The sequence below is a fragment of the Miniopterus schreibersii genome (genome assembly GCF_964146895.1).
Source record: "Miniopterus schreibersii genome assembly, chromosome: 15".
In the NCBI taxonomy this organism is placed as follows: domain Eukaryota; kingdom Metazoa; phylum Chordata; class Mammalia; order Chiroptera; family Miniopteridae; genus Miniopterus; species Miniopterus schreibersii.
Window position 1 is genome coordinate 13,573,685 of NC_138115.1, and position 24,501 is coordinate 13,598,185.

Consider the following 24,501-nt stretch of genomic DNA (forward strand, 5'->3'; position numbering starts at 1 on the left):
GGGTGGTTTCCCCTGCAAGTGTCTCAGTTTCAGGCCCCCCCCCCCCCCCCCCCCGCTTTACTTGACTTTGGGTTACCCTTGTACTGATTTTAGCCACTCTACTTTTGTATTCTGGAATCAGACTGAAGTGTAATTCAAATACTAGAGTATCCAATTGGCTCAGAATGGGTCAGATTCTCTGTTTTGTTCAGTTAGGTGTCAGGAGACGGTCTCAGTAACAGTAGTGGCTAATTAGGGTCACCCCTGCAGAAGGGGGAAGGGGACACTTCCAGAGTATGGGCTGGGCAGCAGAGTCTCAAACTGGACTACTGTAAGAGTCTGCTTCTATTGATAAACATTCTCATAAACAGTTTGCCAGATCATTAAAGAGTCTTAATAAATAGAGTATTATGGACCATAATTTATTTAACTATGTTCCTTAATTTTGATATTTCGTGGTTTCCTTTTTTTCTTCTTCATAGTATACAGATTTATTTGCTGCCTGCACACACATCTTAGAGATGTTCTGCATTTTTGAGCGCCTTTAAATCCTGTGAACTCGGAGAACATCATAGAGGGTTGACATTTCTATAATTTGAGGTCGCCTCCTGAACCTCTCTGGATCCTGGTTTTGTAAGAATTGAGGGCATCAGTGACGGCCTTCCTCCTCTTGAAGGCTAAGACCTATCAACTTTTTGGACAGAGTTTCAGTCTAGTGAAAACAGCCCAAGTTTTGGGATTTGAACATGATTTTTGGCTAATTTCTGCAATTATCTGAGTTTCACTTTCCTCAAATATAAAATGGGAAAATATCCTGAGCGTGTTGGAGGTACTAAGTGAGGTAATGCATGTAAGCATTAATGCCTGTCATTTAATGCATGCCCAATATGTTAGTCCCTTTTATAGTTAGTGTCCTTGTGTATTCAGTAATCAATGTGGGACTATTCTTAGCTATTCCCTCACTCTTGCCTTGCCGTAAGTTGATTTTTTAATTTTTAATTTTAAAAAATTTTTTATTTATTTTATTTTTTTGTATTATAAAATTGTACACCTGAAACCTATATAATTTTATGAACCAATGTCACTCCAATAAATTCAATAAAAAATAACATAAAGCAAAAAATTAAAATAAAAAAAAATAAAAGGAGTCTATTAGAAAAGGAGGCAAGAAGGGCTTTGAAGGTGAGCCTAAGGAACTTGGGCTTTAGCTGGTCAATGGACACAAAGCCATATATTATCCCAAGGGTACTAAAGAGCATCAATGCCTCCTGCAATATTTTCTATTTTTTATTTTTTGTTAATCCTCACCAGCGGATATTTTTCCATTGATTTTAGATAGAGTGGGAGTCAGGGAGCGAGGAGAAGAGAGAGAGAGAGAGAGAGACATCCGTGTGAGAGAAACACCTAGATTGGTTGCCTCCTGCACGCGCACCACGGAGCAGGGGAATCGAACCTGCAACCCTTTGGGATGCAGGGCAATGCTAACCACTGAACCACGCCAGCCAGGGTGCTGCTGTATTTTCAACTGACGTGTTGCCATCCCTCTCCAGTTTCCGTCCAGCCGGAGGAGTTGGCCTAGATGTTTGATGGACGCGATCGGTGTGATCCTTGGTGTCTTCCAGCGCCTTGTTCTCTGCCGCTGATTTCAGTTCTCGCTGCAGTAGAAGCAGCGCTTAGCACTGGGTGGGGATGCTCCGGCAAAGCCCAGCACACCTGATATCCCGGTGGGGGAGGCGGATTTAGAGCGAAAGGAGACAAGCCTTGGGGACGAATCGCGCCGCGCCAAATTGATTTTTTAAAAAAATACACAGCTTTGGATGTGAATTGCAAGTATTTAAAGCACTTCCTGGGAATCAAGTATATTAGATTGCATTCTGCTGATGATCTATGACATAGCCTATTTGTATGTACATATAGTTTGTATTGTACCTCTTGCTGAATTTCAAGCCAGTTGACTATAAAAAGCAGGACAATTTATCATTAGTATATTGCGTGAGTCACAGATTTCATGTAGATTAGTGATCCCCTTTCTGCTCCCCCCTCCTTTTTTTTAACAGATTGAAGATAAAGCTTGTTCTGGGGTGAAGACACATTTTTATGCTGTTTTTAAAAGAGCAATTAGCAGAATTGACTCTTTTCTTTCCCACTTCTGCATTTTTGAGTCATTGCCTATTCCCCCTTTTCCTCTCACAGGGTGGAGCCTGGATTAGTCACCAGTTTTCTTTATCTTAGCAGTTTCTGTTTATTTTTCTGAGAAGGATAAAGGCAGTTGTGTGAAGGGTTCTTTCTTTTTTTCTTTCACTCTTAATTAAACAGTGATACATAGCTTCAGTATTTGGTCCTCAGCAAGCTTACTCTTTTAGTTGAAATGGGTGTTATGTGTAATTATATGTTGCTGTACTCTTATTGAGCCATCTGTTCAGCAGGTATTTATTGGGCACCTACTATATCCAGACACTGGTATGTTCTGAAGATAAAGCCTTGGTCATTCCCCCTTCATTGAGTTTATAGTCTAGCAGGAAAGGTAGGCCATTTAACAGTGAGTGCTTTGATAGGAGGATTTTCAGGGCACTAATGATGGCCTTTTAATTTCCTTGTAAAATAGTAGCACTTCATAGTAGCTTGATGAAGTTATATGATTTGAGAATTAAAACTTTAGTGTCCTTTTGAGCTTCTTAGGCTCCTAGATTTTACAAAGGCTTCTTTGGTGTCACTGATCTCTAATTCTGTTATGAAATTGTATAATCCTAATCTGGAGATAATCTGGGATATTCTCCTGTCCAGTTAGTCCTTTCATAAGTACTTTATGCTTCTGTATTTACTATGATGCATGATGTAAAACATGGACAGTTACATCTAAACTTTACTCTCTTTTTTTGAGAGAAATGCTTCAAACTATTTTTATTGAAGTATAACATACATATAGAAAAGTACACAAATTCTAAATCTGTAGTTTGATGAATTTTCATAAAGTGAACATACCATGACATTACCATGGGGTAAAAAACCCGAATCTCACTGCCCCAGAAATTTCCCTTACCCTCTTTCAGTTATGACCCATTCTCTGTTCCCCTCCAGTCCCTGGCAACCACTAATTTACTTTATATCTCTATGGATTCTATTATTTTGTACATTTCATATGAATGGAATCATATTGCATGTGGCCTTTTGTGTCTGGCTTCTTTCACTTAGTATAAGGTTTTCAGGGTTCATTCATGTTGTATGTATTAGTACTTCATTCCTTTTTATGGTTGAATTTTATATCATATGGGTATACTGTATCACATTTTGTTTATCTGTTCATTTGATGGAAATAAGGATTTCTTCCACTTTTTGGCTATTATGAATAATGCTGTTATGAACATTTGTTTACAAGTTTTTGTATAAATCTGTTTTTGCTTCTCTTGGATATATACCTAGGGATGAAATTGGTGGGTCATATGGTTACTATGTTTGCTAAACTGTTTTCCAGTGTGGCTGCATTTTCATTTTCATTTACATCAACAGTGTATGAAGGTTCTAATTTTTCCATATCCTGTCAGCACTTGTTATTGTCTGTCCTTTTAATTACGGCCATGCTAGTAGGTAAGAGGTAGTATCTTATAATTTTATTTGCATTTCCCTAATGACTAATGATGTTGAGTGTCTTTTCATGTGTTTATTGGCCATTCGTATATCTTTTTTTTTTTAAATGTCTAATCAAATCTTTTACCCATTTAAAAATTGAGTTATTTGACTTTTTATTGTTGAAATGTGTTCTTTGTATATTCTGTATACTAGACCCTTGTCAGATACATGATGTGCAGATATTTTCTCTCTTTCTGCGGATGGCTTCACTTTCTGGATAGTGTTCTTTGAAGCACAGTTTTAAATTTTGATAAAGTCTAGTTTATGTTTTATTTGGTTGCTTGTGCTTTTGATTTCATATCTAAGAAACCATTGCCCAGTCCACAGTCATAAAGATTTATTCCTGTGTTCTAAGAGTTTTATAGTTTTAGCTCTTATACTAGGTCTTTGATTCACTTTACTTTTTGTGTATGATACGTAGTAGAGGTGTTACTTTTTTTAAAAATTTACCTTTATTGTTGAAAGTATTACAAATGTCTCCCTTTTTCCCCCATTGATCCCCTCCATCCTGTACAAGGTGTTACTTTTTTTAAACCATACTTTGAGATAGTTTTAGACTTACATAGAGTTACCACAAAAGTAATTCATGCAGCTTCCTCTAAAATTAACATTTTACATAAACATCGTACAGTGATCAAAACCAAGAATGTAGCATTGGTATGGAACTATTTATTAAACAACAGAGTTTATTCATATTTCACCAATTTTTTAATGTCCTTTTCTTGTTTCAGGATTCAGTCCAGGTTCCTACATTACACATCAGTGTTAATGTCTCCATAGTCCTCTCCAGTCTGTGGAAGTCCCTCAGTTTTTTCTTGTATTTCATGACCTTCACACTTTGGAATAGTACTAGTCAGATATTTTGTAGGATGTCTCTGAATTTGGGCTTTTCTGGTATGTTCTCATAATTAGTCTGAGGTTATACATTATTGAGAAGAATAATACATGATAATTCATCCTCTCTTTAAGGGTATGTTGATTTTTGTATGTGAGTTAATGTGTTTTTTAAATACTCAAGGATATGTTTATTAATTTTAGAGAGAGAGTAAGGGAGAAAGAGAGAGAGAAATATCAATGTGAGAGAGAACATCAGTTGGTTGCCTTCTACAGGTGCCCCAACCAGGAATCGAACCCACAACCTAGGTTTGTGCCCTGACTGGGAATGGAACCTTCAACCTTTCAATATATGGGACAACACTCCAACCAACTGAGCCACACCGGCCAGGGCATTAGTTAATGTTTATGTGGGAGATCAAGGCAGGTGTTTCTGGGGAAATGTAGTGTCTTCCAAGCCTGGGATGCTAGGTGGGGTTGTGCCATGGAGACAGATATTCAGTCACACTGCAATATTCAGGCACCCATTCACAAACAGCTAGGGTACATGCAGGCATTAATTTTCCCATGTTCAAGTAATATTATCAGTAAGTTAACTGTTATTCCTAATTTCCCTTTTCCTGGGACCATGATTATTCTCCCACTGAGGTAGAAATGTTAGGGTATCCAGGGGCAAGTGGCAGGTAGACGTATCATTAAAGAGAATAGCCCCATTTAAAACATTTTATAATGCTGTTTTTCAGTATATATCAGTATTTTTCTGAGGCCCATGTTTTCCTATCATATTATAATATGAAGTATATATGCTATGTCATCATTTTTAGGCCTTAATAATTATATCAAATAAAACTTGTTTCTTGTCTTATTACCTGGCCACCTTCCTCTTATTTGTTATAACATGGGAGATCTTATCCTAGGTGACAGAACCAGGGTGACATTAACTGATGTTCTCCGTCCCCCTTTGATGCCTCCCAGTAATGAGAGTGGTCTGGGGGACAGAGATGCCTGGACTTGAGCTGTGGAGAGAGAACTTCAAGTAAGAGGTGCCTCCAGGTACCAGGACCAAGCCACAGTTGATTAATTTACATATAGGTATCAGGAGCTAACAGACTAACAGTTATTGCCCAAGCTTATATTTAAACTTTTTTTTTCATGAAATAAAATATGTACATAGAAAATAATTCTAGTAACTAACAATGTGCAGTTCAAGATACTTGGCAGTGGTTACTTTTGTTTTTTTAGATAGGGAGTTTAATTGAGGTTTTAAAATTAAGCCCAGCCTGCATGGCTCAGCTGTTGAGCATCGACCTATGATCCAGGAAATTGAGGTTTGATTCCCCATCAGGGCACATGCCTGGGTTGCAGGCTCCATCCCCAGTAGGGGCGTGCAGGAAGCAACCAGTCAATGACTCTCATCGTTGATGTTTCTATCTCTCTCTCCCCCGTCCCTTCCTCTCTCTGAAATCAATAAAGATATATTTTTTAAAAATTAAGTATGAACTTTTCTGTTCTTAAGTACAGAGTAGACATTTGGATAGCTATAGCATATAACAAAATACTATTACTTTTTGAATATTTTATCTATTCCAAAATAAAATACTGGGTAACCCTAACAGAGTATATTAAAATGAAATTCTAGAATGCTATTTGACAGTCTAGTACAACCAGTTTTTAAAAGGCAGACTTAATAGGTTATATAGTTCTTGTACCTTTCTAGCTTACTTAAATATATATAGCATATATAAACTTCTTAAATATACACACATACACACATATATATACATATATACACGTTATATATACTTAGGGTACTCTTTTATAGGTAAAACATACCAACATTTTTTCTATATTGTCATGCTGGTGTTTTAAACCATAGGAAACCAAAGTCCAAAGGAACCATTGTGATTATGGTTAAAAAAAAAAAGAAACTTTGTGTATTTGCTTTTGAGTGGATAGTTTAATCACAGGAAATAAAAATCTGAAGGGCACTTACGTAAAACTTATGTTAGAGCCTAAGATTACGCTATTACAGGTCTCTAAACTTCCCAATATGTTTTATACCAGCAAACCCCAGGGTGGTAACTTAGATGCAATGAGGTTTTCATAAAATATGGCTAAGTAGGTTATAAGCGTGCCATTTCTGCTTTAAAGGGAACAAGGTAAAGTGGTCTTAAGGAAGATGTATCTACACATAAAGAAGAATTACACATTAAATATTGAGCTGTTGAATGGACTTAATTTGAGGGTATATCCACTGATCGAAGAAATATTTTTTTAGTGTCTACTGTGTAGCAGAGACTGTTCTAGGTGTCAAGATAGAGTGGTGAACAAAAGAGACCAGATTCTTGCCTTCATTAATTGTGGAAACAGAGGTTAAGTGAGGTTGGTCAGAACATGGGATATAAAGCAGGGTAAGTAGAGAGAATATGCTTTGGTGTCATTCCCTGTTTCAGGAATGGTGGGGTGGTTTTCATGTAACATACTAGACCTTCGCCATAGACCTGGATTGAGGGCTGTGATTGCATGTTAATGATCACTATTACAGGTGCAATGAGAAATGGTGGCTTGTATACTTTGGAATCAGACCTAAATTCAAGTCCTAGCTCTGGCACTTATTAGAAAATAAGTTTTTGGGAGAGTTATTTAACTACTGTGAACTTGTTTCCTCTTCCATAAAGGTGGGGAGAATTGACAGGGTTGTGAAAATGAAAAACTCCAGAAGATGCTCATTAAGTATTTCCCCCCATCTTTCTCTTACCTTAGGTTTCTTATATGTAAAATGGGGATACCACTACTAGCCTTGTCTATTATTGTGAGAATGAAATAAATATGTGAAACCAATTTAATATAGATTAAAATATGGTATTTCTGTATGTTATTTCTGGAAAGGGAAGATTTTCAGGCTCTCAGCAACTCTGGGGACTGGAAGAACTCATGGATTCTGCCAGAAGTCGGAAGTCATGGATCCCCACATTAGCAACCCAACATTAACATAATTTAGCTACTCTTTGTGTTGTTATCTCTCCTTTTTAAAAAAATACTTTAATAAGCTTTATTTTTAAAATTTATCTTTATTGTTCAAAGTATTAGAGATGTTTCCTTTCCCCCCACATTGATCCTTTCCACTCCACATCCACCCCACTCCCAGACCTTCTCCATAGCAATGTCTGTCCATGGGTTATGCTTATGGACATACGTTTGTTGATTAATCTCTCCCCACCCACTCCCCCAGCCCCATATTCCCTCTGAGATCCCTCAGTCTATTCCATGCTTCTATGTCTCTGGATCTATTTTGTTCATCAGTTTATTTTATTTTTTACATTCCACATATGAGTGAGATCATGTGATACTTGTCTTTCTCTGACTAGCTTATTTCACTAAGCATAATACTCTCCAGGTTCCTCCATGCTGTGCCAAAGGATAAGAGGGCTTTCTTTTTTACAGCTGCATATTATTCCATGGTGTAAATGTACCACAGCTTTTTTATCCACTCATCTACTGATGTGCACTTGAGAAGAATGTATATTCTGCAGCTTTGGGGTGGAATGTTCTGTAAATGTCAATTAAAGCCATCTGCCCTAGGGTGTCATTTAGGGTCACTGTTTCCTTGTTGATATTTCGTCTGGAAGACCTATCCAGTGAAATCAGTGGGGTGTTAAAAGTACCCTATTATGACTATTTTGCTGTCTATTTCTCAAAGTCCTCTAGAAGTGTTTGTTTTTTTTTTTATAAATTTAGGTGGTCCTATATTGGGTGCATATATGTTTATCAGGGTTATATCCTCTTGTTGGATCAATCCCTTTAGTATTATGTAGTGACCTTTCTTGTCTCTTGTTATGATCTTCATTTTGAAGTCTATTTTGCCCGATACGAATATTGCTACCCCAAGTTTTTTTCTTCATTTCCATTTGCATGGAAAATTTTTTTCCATTCCTTCACTCTCATCCTGTGTGAGTCTTTTGTTTTGAGGTGAGTCTCTTGTAGACAGCATATATTCGGGTCATGTTTTCTTATCCATTCAGCCACCCTTTGGCTTTTTATTGGAGCATTTAATCCATTTACATTTAAGGTTATTATTGATAGATACTTATTTATTGCTGTTTTAATTCTTTATGCCTATGTTTCTCTTTCTCTCTATTTCTTCTTCTAATTAAAGCAGTTCCTGTAACATTTGCCGCAGTGCTGGTTTGGTGGTGATAAACTCCTTTAGCCTTTTTTTGTCCGGGAAGCTCTTTATTTCACTATCTGTCTTGAGTGATAGTCTTGCTGGATACAGTAGTCTTGGTTTCAGATCCTTGCTTTGCATTACCTTGAATACTTCATGCCATTCCCTTCTGGCCTGTAGAGTTTTTGATGATAAGTCAGCTGACAGCCTTATGGGAGCTCCTTTGTAAGTAACAGATTGCTTTTCTCTTGCTGCCTTTAAGATTCTCTCTGCCCGGCCAGGCGTGGCTCAGTGGTTGAGCATCGACCTAGGATCCAGGAGATTGAGGTTCAATTCCCGATCAGGGCACATGCCCGGGTTGCGGGCTCGATCCCCAATGACTCTTTCGTCATTGATGTTTCTGTCTGTCTCTCCCTCTCCTTTCCTCTCTCTGAAATCAATAAAGATATATATATATATATATATATATATATAAAAGAAGATTCTCTCTTTGTCTTGAGTTCTTGGCATTTTAATTATGATGTGTCTGGGTGTGGGCCTCTTTAGATTCTTCCTGCTTGGGACTCTCTGTGCTTCCTAAGCTTGTGTGATTTTTTTCCTTGGCTAGGTTAGGGAAGTTTTCTGCTATTATTTTTTCAAACAGGTTCTCTAACCCTTTCTTACTTTCGAGCTCTTCTTGCATTCCTGTAATGCGAATATTGTTACATTTCATGTTGTCCCACAGCTCACTTAAACTGTCCTCCTGTTTTTTAATTGTTTTTTCTTTTTGGGTCTCTGACTGAGTGATTTTTTTCTACCCTGTCTTCTAATTTGGTGATCCAACCCTCAGCTTCCTCTAATGTGCTGTTTATTCCTTCCAATGTATTCTTTATTTCTGCTACATCATTCTTAATTTCCTTCATAGTTTCCATATCTTTTTTATGCTGTGGGGCATCCTTACAATCAGTGTTCTGAACCCTATATCTGATAGATTGCTTATCTCCATTTCATTTAGCTCTTTTTCTGGGGACTTCTCTTGTTCTTTCATTTTGGGCTTTTTTTTTTTTGTCTCCCCATTTTAACTGCCTATTTGGGTTTGTTTCTATGTATTAGATAGATCTGCTAGGACTCTCAGTCTTTTTGGAGGGTCTCTGGTGCAGGCCAATGTCAGATGCAGTTTGTGATTTGCCCTGAGTACTCTGTTTGGAGCTTTCAATCCTCTGCTTGAGGTCTCCTCTGCTGTGGCTGGGTGCAGTTGGACAGAACCAATGCACACCAAAGTCTGCTTTTCTAAGGCCTGGTTCCAGAAGCAGACCAGGCAAAGACTCAAAACACCCCTGAGTTCTGCCTCTGCCTGTAGGCCCATTAATCTGATTCTCTTAATGAGCCTCAGGCTGTAGAAACTCCACAGGGTTGGATGAGAGGTTTTCCAGCAGGGTGGTGCAGTTGCTCTCCCCTGCCCCCCCCCCCCCCCCCCCCCCGGCAAAAATAGTAAATTGTCTGCCTGAGAAAGAAGTCCTCTGCAGTATGGGGCAATGACTCGGCACAAGAATCCAGGGGGGTGCCTTTTGAGCTCTATCTCCAGAGCCCACAAGCCTAGATTCTCCTCACACAGTCCACTCTGCCCTCCCTCTGCTGGAGCCCAAGGTGAGTGGCAGCACGCAAAACTTTGTGTGTTGGCTCTTTAAGAGGGTGCCTACAGTTCCAGCTTTTTCTCCTGGCAGACAGAAACCCCACTGCTTTTCACAGCCAGATGTTATGTGGGCACCTTTCTCAGTTCTGGTGCTGTTGGCTGGGAAGCCCAGCCTGCAGTTTAGGCCCCAGAGTCCTCGTAGGAACCCCCCACAGCTGAGCTATCCCTCCGGACCCTGAGCTGCTGCCTGTGGGAGCCCAGCCAGCCCTCTCGTGCCTCCACACTTCCTACCAGTCTCTATGTGGTTTCCACTTTTTCTCCTTGGTTATGAGGGTGCTCTCCAGCTCAGAATCTTCAGTATTTAGGATGGTTTTTCTGTATTTTAGTTGTAATTCCGGTTTGGTCCTGGGAGATTGTCAGTGTTGCTTCCACTTAGTCCGCCACCATCTTTTGTTTTCTCTCCTTTTTGTTGTCAGCCTCTATTAACCTGCTGAACCTAATCCCATCTCTTCTTCACATTCCCAAAATAATCTGGATTGGTCTACTTGAGCACTGATACTCTTTTGGGCAGTATTTTCACACCTGGCAACATACAGGCAGTTGATAGGCTTGTAGAGTGGGTGCCCTTAATTCTGGTGTTTACTAGTGCTTGTTCCACAGTAGCTGTTCTAGCCTGGTTTTCCTTCCTTTATTGGGGCTGTGGAGCAGGATTTCCCCTCAGAAAGTGGCTGTGATTACTACAGACACTAAACTGACCTGCCTAGGAAAATACAATGATTATTTAAAGAAATTGGAGGGAATTGGGATAGGTTTTATGGTGGGAGATGGCCTTTGAAATTTCTTAAACTGCAGATAATTATTTTTTCCTTTTCCTTTTTCTTTTAATAAGAAGTTAGTAACTTATGCTACTTCTTGGAATCAATTGAAAATTATTATTGCTTCAAGTAGATACCAGCTGATAGATCAATTTCTCTTTAGATTTTAGGCTTCCGTTAAGCTTTGAATTACTGGTAATTCAGTTGGTAAATTATTCTTGATAACTCAAGATTTCACCAATCTTTTAGAGATAACTTGGAATAAAAAAACCCTTTTTTTTCCTAAGTATAAATCCTATTTAATTCTCCCAACTTTTCACGTTTCATTGTTAAAATTTGTGAACTATTTCTTAAAACTATTTGACCATAGCCAACTAGTATTTAGATAAAGTACCTACTAATACTTATAATATACACTTAATATGTTTTTCTAACAAAATTTAACTCTTTGTCTTCTAGGTAATTTATCCTCAACATTCCAAACTTACTGATAAAGAAGTAAGTAAAACTATTGCTTTGTATAATCTACTGTTGTATTTGTTTGTTTTTATTGGGTGTGTGTATCAACATATATAGCTTTTGTTTTCTTTTTCAGAAAACCAATATTTGCTATTTGTCTTTTCCAGATTCAAATTCAGGTAACTATTTTTCATGTGGTGTTTCTGTTGAATTTTATTTATACTAAGAGTACTGATTAAACTGTTAATATGTGAAAATTGATAGAAACAGCATATTAGAATATAAACTCAATTTCAGCCTAACAGGTTAATGATTTAGATTCTTAGCTTTATGATGCCTAGTCATGTCTTGTTGGTTATAGTTGGTTCAATTTTTAAAATAACTGTTACAGTGTAATGAAGTAAAACGTCAGGGAGCAATACACTGTTGAAATAGTGAAGAGATTGAAAATCAGCAACATTGGTATGTTTGGGGATGTTCTGATTTGTTTTGTTGTTTGTTTTGTCTGGGGATTTATAATAAGTAGTTTACTTCTAGTTTAGGATTTGAGAGCTTGCCAGGAACACTGTAAAAGCAGTGAGTTTAAAAACAACATGGTGAATCTGGTTATAAATATGACCATCAATTATTTTCAATAATTTATATGAGCTAATATATGTATAGTACTTGGAATAGTGTTTGACGTATAGAAAACACTGTGTGTTTGCTATTATTTTAACTTGGTTTTGCTGGTCTCTTTCAAACTCTCCCTTTGTGTGGTCCTAATTGTTGAAATCTTTCAGGTTACCTCTTGTGTTTCACTTATAAAGCTGAAAAGTGACCAGAGCATTCAACTTCTTAGACCACACACAGAACTCTATGAAGCAAAGACACTCAAGTTCCCTTTCCTTTGAGGTTTCTTCTAATATTCTGTTAATTTAGTTTAGTTAATCTGATTTGGGAGATTTGACATTTTTATTTTTTCCCTTTTTTTATAAATGCTTCCAGAAGGTTTTTTTTTTATACATTTGGAACTCAGCCTTCATGACATATGTAAAAAATAAGTGCTATCTTGGTAAAAAATAAAATAAAGCAAAATGATGCCTTTGAGGGATCCCAGTAGGGCATTTGTTCTGACCTGGAATTATTGGAATCTTTTACTATGCTTTGCCTACAAAGTTCACACATGCAGTTCTGAATGTAGTGAATGTTGAATTGGACTTCCAGGACTCAGGGTAAGCTGAATTGTATGGATTGCAGGATGAGCTGATTATGATTGGAGTTCTAGCAGATTCTACTGCACTTTCTTCTCTTTTAGATAATAGTTGGTTTTCATGGCTTTCTTTCTTTTTCACATCTCTACACAAGCATCAAGTTAATTACATGATATTCAGATAGTTTTTTCATTTCTAGTTTTGTAGTTAGTCTTTCCAAGCATCATTTTCTTACTGGAAGTTAAACTCAAGTGTAAATATATGTAAATCAGAATTTGATCAGTACTTCAGGCATTTGAGTGACTTACAGATGTTTTGTAATGCCTTTTTTATAAGTTCTACATCAAATAAAGTGTGGTTTATTTTATTCAAAATATGATTGGTACTTAGAAGTGCCCTCTTAGCAGATGAATATTAATCTAGACAGCAAGAGACTGAGTTTTCTGTGTATTTGAGATCACTCTTCTCAGTTGTGATTATCCAAAGAGTTTGTTTCACTTAAGTGTTTTATTAAATGGAAGTTGGGATTACTTTGCCAACTTTGAAATGGATTTACTTTTTCCTGGAATAGCTTTTATTGTTATGGAAGGAAATCTAGGCACAGTAGAGTAGTCTTTAGGAAAGCCTAGGTTTTGTTTCCATGGCCCACATATATTTTTTTTAATCCTCACCCGATGATATGTTTTTATAGATTTTAGAGAGAGGGGAAAGGAGAGGGAGGGGGAGAGAGAGAGAGAAACATTGATGTGAGAGAAAAACATCGATTGGTTGCCTCCTGTACGTGCCCCAAATGGGGATTGAACCTGCAACCTTTTGGTGTACGATGCTCCAACCAACTAAGCCACCTGGCCAGGGCTCCATGGTGCACACTTTAAAAGGTAAAATATTTAGACTCTGGTATGCTGTACAGGTAAAGAAGAATGCTTTGGGGATTTCCAACAGAATGATTTGCCAGTCCTCCAACTCCTCCACCCCTACCCACCCCACACACATACCCTAGATTTCATGACTTTAGAAATTGGTTTGTTTTTAGGTTTCAGTTTCTTGTTCCATTTGAATGGCTTTTATCTTTAGGGGCCCAAGTTTAAAATATGTCTACTCTTTAATAAATATTTGTCAGATTTTTTCTCTCCTGATTGTTTATCATTAACGTCATCTAGATGTAGCTGTTCCTGAGGCTTAAGCTGTGATGGGTTCCCAAGGACTATAACCACTATATTTAAACATGTCCAGAGACGAAACTCAGCACTAGTAAAGTTTCAAATAATGGTGAATTCAAGGGAAAGGTTAATCCTTGCTCTGGATGGACTAGATGTGCAGACAGTATTTGTCTCACCAGATTTCTTCTCTGTAAATAGCAGGGACATTGTCACGTACTTTACACTTTCCTGTGCCAAAAGCAGTGCTTTTCGCACTGTGTTGAAAGGCCAGTTGGGTTTTTTAAAACTTTCCAATCTTGTGGACCAATGCTTTTATAAAATATAATTTAAAGGAATTTTTAGAAAAATGAAGCAAGAAAAACAACAAAAAAGCAAAATAAAAGTCCAGATTTGTCATGACAATATCAAGTTGCTGTAAGAGTTCCTAAATACTTAGTCTCACTTTGGATATTTATTTCATCATAGACCAGTAACAAGATTTGCAGGCTGGTATCAGTCTATGGACTACACTTTGAGAAGCCCTGATCTAAAGTCCCACTTCTCAACAATTCCAACTCAACCACTTTAATAACAGGGAGAGTGAGTGCATAGAGCTGAAGGCCAAGGATAGGGCTAGCTCTTGAAGTCTCATGTTTTATCTTCATCTTCTGCATTCTGATCTGCTTTATGTATTTGTGCTAATAATACAAATAGCAATCTTTAAAGTTGTCCATTCCCTTTAGGAAAAATATTTAAGCTTTTTTTCTTAAATCTCTAAATGATATTTTAGGTACAGGAAATATGTTTACCTTTAGCTTTGCAGTCTTGGTGTAATTGGAAGATGTAAAAGAAGCTTGCAAAATACTCTGTGCCCTTGATATTTTAAAATATCATGACATTCACATAGGAGGAGCCATGACTGAAAGGACTGGTTGCTTACTTGAATGAACTGTTTTGCAAGATGTTTTGCAAGTTTAAGAACTCTGATCTGAGAGGCATTTTTCAGAATGATTTCTTTTTTTTTAATTCTTTTTTTAAAAATGTATCTTTACTGATTTCAGAGAGGGGGAGGGAGAGGCGAGAGAGAGAGAGAGAGAAACATCAATGATGAGAGAGTCATTAATCGGCTGCCTCCTGCACTCCTCCTACTGGGGGATCAAGCTGTAACCCAGGCATGCGCCCTGACCTGGAATTGAACCAGTATCTCCTGGATCATAGGTCGATGCTCAACTGCTGAGCCACACTGGCCTGGCTTTTGTTTTTTGGGGGGTTTTTTAAGTCCTCACTCAAGGATATTTTTTCCATTGCTTTTCAGAGGGGGGGGGGGAGAGAGAGAGAAAGAGAGAGAAAGAGAGAGAATCATCGATGTGAGAGAGACACATCAGTTGTTGTCTCCTGCACGCACCCTGACCGGGCAGGGACAACCTGCAACCCAGCTATGTGCCCTTGACTGGGAATCAAGCCCCTGACCTTTCAGTGCCCAGGCCAGTGCTCTAACAACTGAGCAAAACTGGCCAGGACTTTTGTTTTTTGAGTGAAGAAGCTTTTGATCTCTCTAAGCTTTTTTTTTTTTTAAAAAGTTTGAGGTACAGTTCACTCATGTAAAGTGTATAATTCAGTGATTTTTCATATGTTTACAGAATCATGCAACTATCACTGCAGTCAATTTTAGAAAATATACATCACCCAAAAAGAAATTCCATACTCCATTTTTCATCCTCCCAACCCCCCACCCTGGCCTTAGGCAACCACCTATCTACTTTATTTACCTTTTCTGGATATTTCATATAAATGGAGGTAGTGTTTTGAAGTCCATTTGACTTGAAAGAGCCAGTGCAATGTAGTAGTGGTCCAAGAGCACCAGCTGTAGAGTTAGACTTCTTGGGTTTAAATTCTTGCTCTGCCATTTAACAGATTTATGTCTTTGGATGATTACATAACCTTTCTGTGTTTTGGTTTACTCCTCATATAGGAAAAATAATGGGACCTACCTGAGAAGCATGAAGACCAAATGAATTAATGTATCTAAAGCATTTAGAACAGTGCCTGGCACAGAGTAAGCACTCAATAAATATTAGTGCTCAACTCATATGTTGGAAGGAAAAAAATTACTTCTTCAAAATAATGAAAATAATTTTCACCCAAGATTCTATTTGATTTCTGTTATAAGAATTTAGTTATTTGGAAAAAGATGGTGGGGGAAGGTTACAGAAATTTCCTTGGTTTAAAGAGTGTCGGGTTATTAGTTCAGTTTTCTAGGCTAATAAAGATTGTGTTAGATTAATTAAAATGGAATGTTTCCTAGAGCTATGGGGTCTTAATGGGCAGATTTGCTGTTTCTTTAACACTTGGTATTTAATCATGGGAAAGGGTTTATGTTGCTCTTGATCAAGAACTCACATTAAGGTGTATTTTCCTTAAAGAGCTGTCATTTAATCTTAAAACTTGTGTAAGTTCATCTTTATACCTTGGTTAATATAAAGAAAAAAATCATTTCCATTAATATGTTCTCTCACTTTGATGCTGTAATCAGAAAGCTGTGACACACAGCATAACTTTTAGGTCTATTTGGAGCTTTGTAGATCTTTAGTTTTCTTAGTGAATATATTGGGTAGGATGCTTGATGCTTGAAATTCAGTACAGTTGTAGGCCTGCTGTGGATTTTTATTTTAGAATCATTGAATATAACTGCTGGAAGTGACTTTAAGTGATTATCCTATGGTACTCCTTACTTTTGTTAAGGAAATTGTGAACCTTAGGTTAAGTGACTTCTAGAAGGCTAATTATTGACAGACCTTCAACTATATCCCATTGATTGTGGCTTCTCTTTCCTTAGATCATAACGTTTTTCTCATGACCACACTCATTATGTTACTTATTTAGAACTGCAGTCTCTTGTTATATTGACAAACTGAATGGGTCATACTGACAATTTAGATTTATTTTTGATGAGGTTGTAGGGTATCATGATTGCCCTGCCCTTTCTAAGGTATCGTTTTCTGCAAGGCAAATGTGAAAAATCTGGTTGCCAATCTGTAATGCCTCCTTTCCTATGATGACGGATAATGGCGGGGCCAGGATGGAGAACTAAGGTTCTCAACAAAGCCAGATAAGGAATTGATGTTTCTTTAGTAACCTTTCATATGTGAATGGACAGATCCTTGAAACATAAAATGGAAACCATTTACTTCAGTTCACAAGGACACTATTAAAGCCTTTTTAACCTGGTAAACTAGTTTCCTGACCAGTTCTGTACAGCTTGTGGGTGCAGCTGGTCACTGGAAAGTTCTCACAACATGCCTGTGATTTGGGAATGGAGCCAGGTGGGTAGGGATTTAAGGCTATGGGAGTGTCATTACTTCCCTTTCACAAATCTTAGCATTCCTTATATTTTCCAGATATTATAATATCTCTTAAAATCCATTGCATTTCCCTGTTCTATCTTGTTAAGGTCTCAGAGAAATTAGTGTGTACTTCTCAGTGGATCTTTTTCTTTTTTTCTTTCTTTCTTTTTCTTTCCCTTTTTTTTTTTTTACGATAAGTGTCTTCTAAAAAACAAAATTAAGCTATCAGTATGTAAATCTGTTGAACTAAAACAATGCTAATTTTTCCTTTTTTTTTTATTTGGTTAATCCTCACCTGAGGATATTTTTTCTGTTGCTTTTTCAGGGAGAGTGGAAGGGGGAGAGAGAAAGAGATAGAGAAACACCGATGTGAGAGAGCCACATGGACTGGTTGCCTCCTACACGCACCCAGACCGGGCATGGAGATCAAACTCACAACCCTAGGTGTGTGCCCAGACAGGGAATTGAACCCACAATCTTTTGGTGGACAGTGTTCCAACCAACTGAGCCACACTGGCCAGGGCACTGAGTTGCTTTTTTAAAAACTTAAACATATTGGGGCTCTGGCCAGATGAAGGTTTTTCTGGTGTTAGGTTTTTCTGCACCTCCTTTTTTCTCCTATTTGGACTTGCTCTGGAGAATAACCAGTGTATGTACCATGCAGCCTCTCTGTTCCTGGCCAGAGTCAAGTCAACTGCAGTTGATAATAATCTACCTATGGCCCCTGAAGAAATATCTCTGGGAGATCAGTGTTCTGTAATCTCAGTGTATCAAGGATTTTGAGTTTTGATATCATCCTACTGATTGTAACATTAGGATTGAGGTCCAGGGAACCGTCTCCTTTTTATATCTGAAATCATTTTTATGTCAGTGTTTTGAAGTTTCAGTGCCTGTGCCCTGTGCTGTCCCCTACCATCTAGCTCTTGTAAGAATAAGCATAGGAGCCCGGCCTGGTGTGGCTCAGCGGTGGAGCATTGACCTAGGATCCAGGAGATCGAAGTTAGATTCCCGGTCAGGGCACATGCCCAGGTTGCGGGCTCAATCCCCAGTCGGGGGGGGGGCGTGGGGGAGGTGCAGGAGGCAGCTGATCAATGACTCTCATCACTGATGTTTCTGTCTCTCTCTCCCTCTCCCTTCCTCTCTCTGAAATCAATCAAAAAAAAAAAAAGAGAATAAGCATAGGAAATGATGCAAATAAACAAGATGTCTCCCCCCCACACCACCAAAGATCAGGAATAGCAAATGTATACATTGGAGAGACAATCAACCAGAAAGTTAAGAGCAATGATCAGTTTTGCTACCTAAAAAAAAACATGGCTCATCTTTCTCCACCTGAGAATTCAGAAGCTGATAAAATCCCTATAGCTGTGACTGTAGGAGGATTGCATGTTAGAAGCTGGAATGTTTTAGAAGGTTTGATTCTTAATGGAATGGCCCTTTGTTTTACAATCCTTTATCTAGAAGGTTCTGCCTCTGTTTTTAACTTCATAAGGAATTATAATAAAGTGTATTTTTTAAAAAAAACAAACTTAAACCTATTACCAAGTTCCTACTTCCTTTGTTGAGAACTTCATGTGCTAAAGTACTTCTGTGCATTATAATAAGTAATAATAAAATCCTGAGCATATTTCATAATTAATATAATCTTATTAATTTTAAATATAGTAACCTGGAAAAATTTGAGTGACAAGCTACTTCATGTATCTTTTACTTTTTAGAGTATTCAGTTTTTTGTAATTATTGCCTGTCAGTTTAGGTAAAGTTTACATGTTTTAAGAGGTTTGCCAAAATGATTGAAGGTTATTAAGGTTTAAAAGTTATTTTTAATCAAAATGATTAAAATGGTAAATTTATTACTTGAGCTCTTCCTGAGTTGGCTATATTATGTCTTTTTAAAAAAAGCCTTATTGTGAAATAGAAAACACATACAAGGTAAAGAAATACAACTTTGCCAGTGCCTCAAAAGCCCCCTCATGTCCCCTCCCAAACACTGTTTCCCTTCCCCCTAAAAGTAACCACTACCCTGATTCTTATAGTAATAAGATTTTTGCTGCCTTATAGTTTTATCACCCAACATGCATCCCTAAACACTGTAGTTTTACCTGCTTTTTTTTTTAAAAAACAACTATATAAATGGATTTGAACAATATGTATTATTTTGTATTTGGCTTCTTTGCTCATTATTATGCTTGTGAGTCTCCATGCAAACAGTTTTCAAAAAATTTAATTGGATGAGGAAAATGGAATAGGAAGAATAATAGAGGGCCTTAAGAGTTAAGATGCATGTTTTACTAACAGCTTTGCCTCTAACCAGTGAAGATGGCTTTGAGCAAGTAATTTGAACTCAGAATCTCCTTTCTCTTCTCTAAAACATGATAGAATGGGCTTAAATTATTGCAAGGACCTCTGCTGCTCTTAACATTTGATGAAACTGGATAAGTAAGTGTTATACTGTGCTATCCTTAATTTCTTTCATTTTTGTTTTCATTAGGTTGTCTTGGAGATACCCAGTTTTGTTTTAGATTTCGACAGTCTTCTGGGAGGAGGGTGTCACTGCATTGTTTCCTGGATCAATTTGACAAAGATTTACCAGTTTACTTAAAGGTTGGAAAAGTAGTAATAGAAGAATATCCAATGAGAGGAAACTTTAAAACTCAGTTACTTAGTTACTTATAGCATTCAGAAATTTTTTGCTTTTGTTTTGTTGCTGAATTTTCTAAGTCTGATTCATAAGATTCACTGAGTGAAAGATACTTTGTAAAGTTATTGTTTTTGAAATGTAATGCCCATTGTGAGTTATAGAAATTGATTAGAATGCTGAAGTAGTTTTCTTTCATTTGTTAATAACTCCTTGTTTATTTATTTTTATTTTTATTTTTAATCTTCACCGGAGGATATGTTCATTGATTTGAGAGAGAGAGAGAGAGAGAGAGAGAGAAAGAAACATCGATGTTAGAAACATCAATTGATTGCCTCCTGTATGTGCTCCTACTGGAGATGGAAGCTGCAAACTCAGCATGTGCCCTGGCTGGAAATCTGCAGCCTTTTTGGTACATGGGATGACACTCCAAACCAACTGAGCCACCTGGCCTGGGCAGTAACTCCTTGTTTTTAGTTGTGGAGGCAGGGTGGTGGTACTATACCAGTAAATATCACCCAAAGTTGAAGATTCCCCATGGTAATACCTACCTGCTTTGTTTTAAAGTTATTGTTTATTAAAAATAATTTTAATAATTCCAATGATTCCAGAGTGTAGATTTCTGTTTTGTACTCCACACTTACATCTCTAATTGCATGAGGAGCATTTCCATCTGTATGTCCTATCAGCACATCCAATATGAACTTGACATATTTTGCCTAAAATCAGCATTTATAGTTTACCTACCTGCTTCCACAGGAACCCTCTTCCAGTTAGCAAAGATATTACCTTTGAAATGTCTCTTATAGCCATCTACTCCCTTATGACCTTTTGCTATCACTGTTAACATATTTGAATCAATGATAATAATCACTACATTTTTTAGACCTTTTTATGTTCTGGGCACTGTATCAAGAAGCATATATTATCTCATTAATCTTCCCAGTGGGGTTCTGAGAGCATTCCTTTTGCAGATGAGGAAATTAAGATCTATTGAATATGAAATTTGCCCAAAGACATTCCAACACAATATATCTTATACAGTGTTGCCAGCTAAAGTGTACATACATATTATCTAAAAATAAATAAAATCTAAAATGGCTACCTATTGCTTAATGAATAAAGAGCTAATGATAATACTATTTCCTTGTCCTCACTTTTTGGGCCTTCTAAAATAAGGCCTTTACCTCTCCAGTTTCCAACTTCATATCCTTTCTATACATGTGCCATATTTTAGCCCAAATGAACTACTTTTGTCTTGCTTTTTTCTGGGATAGCTTGTATTTTTCTGTGTCTGTGTGTTTTTGCTGAGACTCCTGCCCTCTAAACCTGGAATGTCTTTGTCTTTGTTTAAATCATATCCATCCATCAATGCCCAATTCAAAACTAGCTGTCTCCATGAAATCTTTACTGATCCACATAGACAGATAATGTCTTCCCGCTTGGCCTCTCTGTAACACTTTGTGCCTTTGTCGTGGCACCTGCCCTCCTATTCCATAATGGTCATTTTTGTACTTTTCTCATCCTTCTTAGATTGTGATCTCCTTAAGGAACTGTGTCTTATGCATCTTTTCATCTTCTCTAACACAATGCCTTGTTCAGAGTAGGTGGTCAATAAGTATTTGTTTAAAAAATGACAAATAAGGGACTGGGCCAAAATGTATTCATTCCATTAGGATATTAAAACTTCGTAAGTTTTTTGGAATGTAACTACCTTTCAAATTGTATGTTGATAAGCATTCCAGTGTTTCATTATTGTTGGGTAAAAATATAACTGGCTATGTAACATTCAGATTGGTATTTAACTCCTTTTTGTTTTCTCTCTTGAAATTTTCTATTAGAATACTTCATTTCATTAAGACTGATCTCTAATGGAAAAGTGTAGATAGGATTAAAAAAAAAAGCCTATATAAAGCATTGGGGAAAATAGTTTGATTGTTTCATAACTCCCTCTAACTAGTACAACTATGAAAAAAGAACATAAACAGAGTAAGCTATAGGGGGAAAATATGACCTTAGTAATGATTATTTCATCTTTGGGCAAGTTAGAGGTTTTTATCTGGCTGTTACTGTCTTGATTATTGTTTGTGTTAGGGAAAAGGATAGCTCTTTGTGTGTACCTCATGATTCCATTTGGGTTTATAAAGGAACCTAATGTTAATAATAAATGATGGCTACAGATATATATATATATTTGTCACTTCTTTCATAGAAGGATCCTGCTTATTTTTATGGATATGTGTATTTCCGACAAGTTCGAGACAAAACTCTAAAAAGAGGCTACTTTCAGAAGGTAATTTTCATATACACTATAATAGAAAAAAATATTGTTACAGTGTGGTCAGAAAAATAGAAACTGTTAGAATGAATAGTCTTTATAAAGTCTTTGATATTTTATTTTTAAACATACTAGAATTTATATTGTATCTTTGTGTGTTTTTTTAGATTATAGACACCTGTTCCTAAATTTTTGCCTGCTATTGAATTTTACCTTTCTGCTACCTTTGTACTATATTCCTGACAATAGATTACAGTTTTTTTGATACTGTTAAAAGCCAGAAGAATCTGCTTAATTTTTACATTTTAGAATAAGAGAAAGAGTAAACACTATAATATAGTTACAACTAAAAGCTTGCAATATCCTTTTTTGAAGAGTTAGTAAATATACTTTAGCAATATCTTAGGCATAGTTTTTACTCTAAATGTACAGTCTTTTACCTGAGGATATTTTTTCCATTGCTTTCAGAGAGAAAGTGGGAGGGAGGGAGAAGTGGTGGGGGGAGAGAGAGAGAAACACTGATGTGAGAGAAGCACATTGATTGGTTGCCCCCTTCCCACCAGGAATCAAACCTGTGACCATGGAGACACACCGGCCAGGGCTGAAACCCATGTAATTTTATTAACCAATGTCACTTCAATAAATTCAATAAAATAAATAAATAAAAAAGAGTAGTCATAGGTCGTAGTTCGAAAAAGCATTACAATTTACTCTTTCCTTATTAGGAAGAATTTAGCCAATTCTTGATAATGTTTTGCTAATGATACTACTAGGCTTTGGGAATTATCCATGATGGTAGTCTGTTTATAGGGAATTCTTTTTCCTGGAAAGAAGAAAAATCTGTGAATATACTTTTTATGTTCTTAAAGGATAGTAGTAAGGTTAAACTTTGTGCATTCTGCAACTATAGTTTTATGTTTCCTTTTAACCATCTACTCTAAAAGTCTTTTTATTTCAGAATCCACACTTTTTGCTGAATTTAGCTTGTTAGTAATTAATTATGAAGAAATGACAAACAAATTTTAAATTAGGAAATTTAAAAAAACATTGTTTCTTTTTTTCCCTCCAGTCCTTGGTTTTGATCAGCAAACTACCTTATATTCATTTTTTTCACGCTGTACTCAAACAGATAGCACCAGAGTATTTTGAAAAGAGCAAACCTTATTTGGAAGCAGGTAAGTTAAACATTGTGTGACTTAAGTAGCTTTATGAAAGAGTTTTAAAAAAATTTACTGGAAATGATCTGATAAAAATGAAGTTGACCTTTAAAAAATTAGTTAAGAATTTTATGATGGTAGAGAGATTTACAACTGTTCTTTTGGCATCTTCACCTAGAGACAACAAAGACTATCATTTATTATCTCCTTTTGCACCATAGGATAATAATAAAGAAATATTCAGTTGACAGTTCTGATACTCACTACTGTTAAACAGAAATCTTTATGTCATACAATGCAGAGAGAAGGCCTCTGCCAGGTGGTGTGCTTTTGTAGCTAATTTTAGTAGTAATGAATAGAAAAGCTCATTTAAACCTATTATTTTGTTGCTTTAAAAAATATATTAATCAATTTTATCCTAGAACAGGTGTATTTCTTGTGAAATGTAAGATATTTTCACTACTTTTACTTTTCTTTTACCTTTTATCTTCATCCTTCCCAGTATAGTTGTCCTGCTCTATAGAAACTAGAGTTCTAATATGCTATTTTTCATATTTTAATATTTCCATTTATACTAAGGAAGAATTTTATTATGTTTTTTCAGCTTGTAATGATGTTGATCGATGGCCTGCTCCAGTGCCAGGGAAAACATTGTACCTGCCTATTATGGGGGTAGTAATGAAGGTAATAGCTTATATTTCATTTGTCTCCTTTTTAAAAGATCTGTAAGACGCACACATGAGTTTTGCTTTTTAACTTCTTAGTAACATTCAGTCTTGTTATTGCTTTCACTTGTTTATTTATTTTATTATTTTGTATAAGGAATTACAGAGATACCACAATTCATCCTGCTGCACAGAACCATTAGCCACACAACTCCAAGGTCCACCAGTCCCATCATCCTGTAAAGTTTGCATGAGGGGGTCATTTTTATATAATACATATGAATGTAAATGACACCTAGAATTCTGCTACTCTATGGCCCTCTAGAGCTGGGTGGTATTGCAGAATACTTGTAAGATCGAGTATGAATTACTAAAAATTAAAAGAAATTAGGAAAGCTATTGGTTTTAGTCTTAAATGATTTTATTTATTTTTTTTAATATATCTTTATTGATTTCAGAGAGAGGAAAGGAGAGGGAGAGAGCTAGAAACATCAATGATGAGTCATTGATCGGCTGCAGCCCGCAACCCCGGCATGTGCCCTGACCGGGAATCGAACCCTGATCGCCTGGATCCTAGGTCGACGCTTAACCGCTGA

The 24,501-nt window shown here is 36.7% G+C and overlaps 1 protein-coding gene across 3 annotated transcripts in view; it reads left to right on the top strand.

Moving 5' to 3' along the window:
- Window positions 1-24,501, top strand: part of DENND6A (DENN domain containing 6A) — a 52,436-nt gene that overhangs the window by 4,521 nt on the left and 23,414 nt on the right. For 2 of the 3 annotated variants that reach the window (XM_081159228.1, XM_081159230.1), the window contains exons 2-7: window positions 11,492-11,530; window positions 11,628-11,670; window positions 19,659-19,771; window positions 22,018-22,098; window positions 23,153-23,258; window positions 23,845-23,924. In XM_081159228.1, coding sequence (XP_081015354.1) covers window positions 11,492-11,530; window positions 11,628-11,670; window positions 19,659-19,771; window positions 22,018-22,098; window positions 23,153-23,258; window positions 23,845-23,924 — 462 coding nt within the window. The remainder of the gene's footprint in view (window positions 1-11,491; window positions 11,531-11,627; window positions 11,671-19,658; window positions 19,772-22,017; window positions 22,099-23,152; window positions 23,259-23,844; window positions 23,925-24,501) is intronic. The other variant, XM_081159229.1, reaches the window with a different exon arrangement.